General features: G+C 31.5%; 1 protein-coding gene across 2 annotated transcripts; it reads right to left on the bottom strand.

Annotated features, from left to right (window-relative positions):
• Window positions 1-527: 527 nt before the first annotated feature.
• LOC104098952 (probable WRKY transcription factor 12) lies at window positions 528-5,219 on the bottom strand. 2 transcript variants are annotated; one of them, XM_009605843.4, is made up of 4 exons: window positions 4,617-5,219; window positions 4,216-4,289; window positions 2,872-3,033; window positions 528-891 (listed from the first exon to the last, which is right to left on the bottom strand). In XM_009605843.4, the coding sequence occupies exons 1-4, from the start codon at window positions 4,929-4,931 to the stop codon at window positions 729-731; spliced, it is 714 nt and encodes a 237-aa protein (XP_009604138.1). In that variant the 5' UTR covers window positions 4,932-5,219; the 3' UTR covers window positions 528-728. The 2 variants fall into 2 exon arrangements, with proteins under 2 accessions (XP_009604138.1, XP_070038005.1); XM_070181904.1 differs by having other exon boundaries at window positions 2,872-3,024; window positions 4,219-4,289.
• Window positions 5,220-6,520: the final 1,301 nt, after the last annotated feature.

Raw genomic sequence — 6,520 nt, 5'->3', positions numbered from 1 at the left:
ATACCAACCGAAGTTGTTGTCCTCGGTCTTGGTTTTTACTCGATTCATCTTTCGTCTGACTACGGTTCCACATGTCATGCAATCATTCGAACATTTAATATAAATTAATTTTACCCTATACAACCACACACTATTATTTAATTACATTTTCATACATGGGCAAAACTAACCGTCATGCGATAAAAAGAAGAAATCTCTATGCTCATTGTCCACGTAAATGTTATTCAATTTATCATTTATCATCAATAATATAATTCGTACAATTTGAGATCTCATGAAATAAAATATAAACTCAAGTTATTACATATAAGTAGACGGTAGAGAGAATAAAACCACGACACATAATGCGGCTTTCGTGAGCTTTTATACAATTGGACTGAACCAACTAATAGGACCAATAAATATAAATGCTAGCTACTAAGTGATTAAACCTACATAAATGTAGTTCATTTCTAGAATACCACGTTGCTCATCAGACGCACAGCCAAGTTATCAACTTTATGAATTTTAAATTTTAAAACGAGAACTTCAAGTGCTAACATCGATATTTTAGATTTGATGTATGTACATATTTAATGAACTTATTAATACAAATACATTGTTGGAACAAAAGCAACTAAATTCGACCGAATCTGATACACAAGTAATTAACATCTACTTCCGCCCTTGTTCCTCACAAAGGTAGATGCGTATATATGGAGATACATATATAATAAGTACGTAGTACTCTAGAAAGAGGAGAAACAATCATTTTCAGAAGAGTTTGAATCATCACAAGGATAATGGTTGTGTCTACCTTCATAGGTTGTTATTACCATACGACAATCTTCTGAAAGTCGTTCAACTCTCTTCTTTACTCGACAATTGCTATGTGTACATCTGTAATAACTCCTGCAATATATTAATTTGTTTAGGAAATCTAATAGCAGGAATATAATGTTAATAAAAGTACACGGTATCTTTGCTAATAAAAGTACCCCATAAAATTAATGAAAATGCGTACAAGTTGGCAAAAAACGTACACAGTGCTGCAACAACTAAATACTCAATCCGTTTCAATTTATGTGAATCTATTTTCTTTTTAGTCCGTGCCAAAAAGAATTACTCCTTTCCTTATTTGGAAACAATTTACCTTTATGCAATAATTTATGGCCACACAAAATATATGTGTCTCATTTTACACCACAAATTCAAAAATACTAATTAATATCTTCAATTAATTAATTACTTACCTAGTTAGTGGGTTCTATTAGATGTCTCATAAAGAGAAGTCAATTTCAGACATATACGCATTACATAGGTTGCTGAAGTAACTAAATGAGCTAGGACTGAAACCAATTCAATTTTAAACTAAAACTCATAATCTTTCCATGGTTGGTACTCTCTTATACCCATTGGGTCAGAAAACAAAACGAAGAGCGACAAAGAGCTTATTTTTGCAATTATATCTTTTAGCAGAAAAATTAAAGGGAATTTATTACTCGGAAATTTATACGAAGCTTCGTGCAATAAATCCAACCCTTTGAAACGTTAAGGAGTATAAGCATAAGCTTATTCTTGATATATCAAAATATTGTTAGAATAAAGCCTAAGGAGTAGATAATATCTAGCAAACTCAATTAAAGATATGATACTTATTTATGGAGGTAATCCTATTATCAATGTGGAAGCAATCTTTGAACATTCACGGTATTAGGATATACAGAAGTCCTTGGTATTAGGAGTTTTACGTGGCTTATAAAAATGGAATTCAACCGCGGTGCGTATTGAAAATATAATTGAGTAAACAAAAATGTACCATCTTGAACTTTTAGATGAGATTATGCGATGATCAACAAGCACAATTTGTGTTGCATTTGAATGCATGACTACATCTTGGTTAAATAGAAAATATTTAGTTTGACTTTTATTTTTCAGACCGACTATTTTGGTGGCTGGTTTTAGTTGTTAGAGAGAGCAGAAACGAGACCCACCCCCTTAACCACACCCCCCCCTCCCGAAAAAAAGAAGAAAAGAATAAAAAGGAAAAAGAAAAAGCCCTTTGTTTGCCCAAAGGATAACTAGGTGGAAATTTGGCTAGCTATTTCAAAGAGGGACTCAAGTTTAATGTATGCATTTCAAATTTCCATTTGGGTAATTATGCAACGTCTCAGTATACCCTGATGTAGTATGTTATTTCAAGTGAAATTTGCAAGTCTCAACAAGTCAAATTATATGCTACTAATTAATAGTCTTTCATTATCCCGTATGATTGATTGAACTCGTGATTACATATTTCTAAAATTTCCAGTATGGAAGAGAACTATAAATGTTTAATTCCTCATAAGAAGCTAATTGGAACTGTTCAATTTTGTGAAGGGAATTGATCTTTACCGTTAAAGGAAGTAGGGGATGTGTTATTTCTTTAGCAACAATAATACTCCATTTCTTATATACTAATGACAAATTTGTTTTTATAAGTATATTATCTTTTCCGAACTTCTTCTCTTATGCATTAAAAAAAGTTTCAGAAGAACCTTAAAGAAAATTAGCAACGCTATAGCAATAACCTATCGATTTGTTTGGATAAGAATGTGCGGAGATGTTAGTGCCAAATTATTTTCAGAAATAATCAAGACTTTGTATGGTGAATGTTGTACTTAGTTTAGAAAATAGTTATGGATTGAATTTAGATTTGCTGAGAGTGTAAACAATTTATTCATACTATATCAATATAAATTAATCTGTTGTAACAGGTCGTATGATTTATTATCTTGGTAATTAGTTCCAACAGACTATAACATACTTGTAGTTATAAAAACTCTTTTCCACTACCAATGTGGAAAAATAAAAAGTCAATGTTTGCTAGGGTAAAGAAGTAAAGGTCATTACCTTGGATGAAGGCTATTCTTGACAACTTTTTGACCATATTTTCTCCATTTGTAACCATCATCAAGAACATCAATATCACTCCTAGTTTGGAAACAAAATCTTGGCTCTCTCAACTTTCTTCTCACTTTCACCTTCCCTTTCTCTGAGGGTGAACTCCTCCACCTACATATTTAATTTGAAAACACGTTCTAATTAATATTCGAGTGAGCTTAATTTTGAAAATTTTATTCTAGAACAAAATAAGTCATATGTTGAAAAATATAGTTGTGAATTATGCATAGTGGATCTAGCACTAGTCCTTAGACTGCAATACATCACAAATCACACACCACAAAATAGTATATTACAAGAGATCATAGCATGACGCAACCTTTAGATTTTGATATAAAGCACAAAGAAGTTTCTCCTGTGTAGTGAAAAAAAAGTGTGCGCGTGCAGAGAGAGTAGGTTTAGTTCTATTGAGCGCGCGCGGAGAGAGAGAGTAGGTTTAGTTCTATTGAGCGCGCGGAGAGAGAGATTAGGTTTAGTTCTATTGAGTGCCTTAACAACACTGTCTGGCATTGGCTCAGCTGCTAGTCCTTGTTTGGTTCGTGAACAAGATTATGCTGGAATATATTATCAAAATTATAATATTTGGATAAATAATATCCGAATTATTTAATTGATATTTATAATTTATTTGATTCATTGTATTAAAATAAAATATGTATAATGCATACTTAAAACATGTGTTTGGTTTTAAACAAGATAAACTTTTGTTTCCAATATTAATATTGACCTTCTTAGTACGTGTAATCCTCAGAAAATGGCTTTACAACAGACAATTTTATCATTTTACTTGTTTTATCCAAGTATAGCTAATCCTTAGATTTTTATCTCATATTAGATGTGGACAACATATATAACAAGATTCCAGTATAGAATCATATCATATTACTTAACCAGAGAACAAAAATCCAATCAAACAAAATACGTATAAAGCAATATCGAATTTTATACCAGGATTATATTTTTATAATTACGGTATCAAAATGAGCCCAAGATTGAGATTATAATTAAGGCTGAACCACTACAAAATACAAAAGCTTTTGCTTCCTACTACCAGATTTCAGCTTTTTCAAACAGTTACTCTTATCGAGTTCGCTAAGAATCCCAGTGATTCTTCCCCTTAAACGGGCTCTTTAGTGACTTCAGATCTTAGATAATTAAACCGAAAAAACAAGACATCTTCTCAGAGAGATTTTTTTTTGCTTTTGGGAATTCTCTTGATCGTAGAGATTGAAAGATGATTTTACTTTCATTTTAAATAATTCCTAAAGAGAGAGAGAGAGAGAGAGAGAGTACCACGAATTGTTACCATCGCTGGCATTTCCGCTGCAATTTTGGTCAATAATTGCCTTGGGATCCAGTGTTTCAACCTATATCAAGTTGATCACATAATTAAACAAAGAAAATACTAACAAAAAATATCATTTGAAATAAATTCAAAAATAAAAAAACAAAAAACAAAAATCCTAAAGGAGTTGATACCATCTACTATGTTAGTAAATATTAATGTTGACAAGAGGCGCATAACATTTGAAACGAGTGGGTGTACCAGTATTTGTGAAATAGAAACTTCGTGTGTGTTCAATTTTCATTGTTTCCCTCCCCTTTCCCAAAACCCCAATGCAATAGAAAACACAATTTAAGAAGAATTCTTTTTTTTACCACCAAAGCTTATAGTTTAGATCCAAAAAACCTACCTGGTCGTTATTCCAGGAAGACCTATTGACAAGTTCACTGTGATAAAACCCTAGCGAACTGCTACCGTTATTGGTGCCAGCAGCTAGGGTAGTACAGGTGGCGGTTGGTGGCGCCGCGCTGGTGCTGGCGGCGCCATCAGGAATCTGAGAAGAGTGTGAAAGAGGAGAAGTTAAAAAACTCATGACTTGATTTTGATGATCTTCAAAGTGATGTACAAATCCCATTTCATGGATATTAACATGAGGAGTTGAGAAGGTGGAAACTTGTAAATCATAATTGTTGTGTAATACCCTTTCTTGATGATCTCCTTCCATTGTCTTTTATTTCAAGGTTTGAACATGTGACCTTTAAATTATTGCTCTACCCCGCATTGAAGATAAGAACTGATCTAATATTTCTTTGATCATTTGAACATCTTTCATATTTTCATCATCAATGACATGTTTTCGTACAACATGGTGGGCTTTTTAATCTGGAAAAAATGGAGAAAATATCTTTCCTTCTCTTATATTTGTCTGTTGCCAATACACAGTACAAGAGAGATGGAGAGAGATGATATAAAGTGAAGTTGTGGAATATTGAGGTCTTGTTAAGCATTAGATAGAATTTGAAAAAGATCGATGCTATAAGGCCAGAGCTTTTTAAACCTACAAAGTCTTAGAAATTATTTAGTCTTTCAGAATATTTCTGTAAATCCATCAAAGGTTTCTATTAAAAAGGAGTAGTAAAAGATTGCAATAATGCGACAGGAGTTTATAGATACTTTTCGACGTTTTACATTGTTAGAATTACTTATTTCCATGTTAACACCACATATTTAGTCTGTAAGATAATGAGATTAACTTGTATGCACTGATAATGAAAACACTTTTACACTATCCAGTTATTTATAAGATAATTACAGTTGTCCATAATAAGTGAATCAGTTTTAAAAACAAATACTTGCTATAACATATTAATTAATTACGCTGATCGTACAAAAAAGTTTCATTGTTAGTGTATAAGTTAAATCCTTAACTAATATACAGGTCGGAAAAGTAAAACTTCATTACAATTAATATGTGATATTCTTGCGTCTCCTTATTATTTACTAGAGGATTAGGTAAAACTTATGCTCGCGGCTTCTGCTAACCCTTAATCAACAATAAATTTATTTTCTTAAAAGGAACTAATTAAGCTCAGCTTTATGTTTCAAGAAGTTAGTTCTAATAGCTTGTTTGGCTCAAATTTTGGAAGTTAAAAGTGCTTAGTTTTATTTAAAATATATTTATTTTAGAGAGTTGAGGTGTTTGGTCAAATTTTTAGGAAAGGAATAAAAGTTGTTGAGTAGTGGCAGAAGCTCTTATTCAGAAGCTGAAAAAGATATCTTTTCCCGGAAACGCTTTTAAAACCTTGGTCAAGCACAAATTGTTGTTCCACTGTTAGCAAAAGTATTTTTCAAATGAATTAGTCAAACAAGATTGTTAGTCTTCAAAAAAAAAATCAAAGACCAAAAACACTTGTTAAAATAAGTATTTTTTAAAAGCTTAGCTAAAAAATTCAATATCCGATATGTGTTTTCAGTCAACAGTAAAAATCTTTTTAAGATGGTTTCTAACATGTCAAACTCTTTGTTGATCTCTTGTACTCTAAGTTTCTAATTCATACCCCCTTTGTTCTAATTTATGTGATATTTTTCGCTTTTCGAGATTCAAACTATTTAATTTTGACCGTACATTTGGACATAGAAATTTTGAATTTTACGAAATAAAATTTATATTTTTCGAATCTACGTAAAAAGTAGTATAAGTCATAATAATTAATAATTTAAAAGGCATATAAAAATATTGCAGTCAAAGAATAATTCGTTTGACTCTTGAAACAAACACCTTCATATAAATTTGACGCAAGAAGTATAATCTAG

This window comes from Nicotiana tomentosiformis, chromosome 8 (genome assembly GCF_000390325.3).
Source record: "Nicotiana tomentosiformis chromosome 8, ASM39032v3, whole genome shotgun sequence".
In the NCBI taxonomy this organism is placed as follows: domain Eukaryota; kingdom Viridiplantae; phylum Streptophyta; class Magnoliopsida; order Solanales; family Solanaceae; genus Nicotiana; species Nicotiana tomentosiformis.
This window is presented reverse-complemented; position numbering and strand designations above follow the sequence as displayed.

Bases quoted from the DNA above. Each gene is read 5' to 3' on its own strand.
- LOC104098952 (XM_009605843.4), bottom strand. From the start codon at position 4,931: ATGGAAGGAGATCATCAAGAAAGGGTATTACACAACAATTATGATTTA. The intron at 4,290-4,616 runs GTAGGTTTTTTG...AACTTGATATAG, and splicing joins CTTCCTGGAATAACGACCAG to GTTGAAACACTGGATCCCAA. The intron at 3,034-4,215 runs GTACTCTCTCTC...TTAAATATGTAG, and splicing joins AGCGATGGTAACAATTCGTG to GTGGAGGAGTTCACCCTCAG.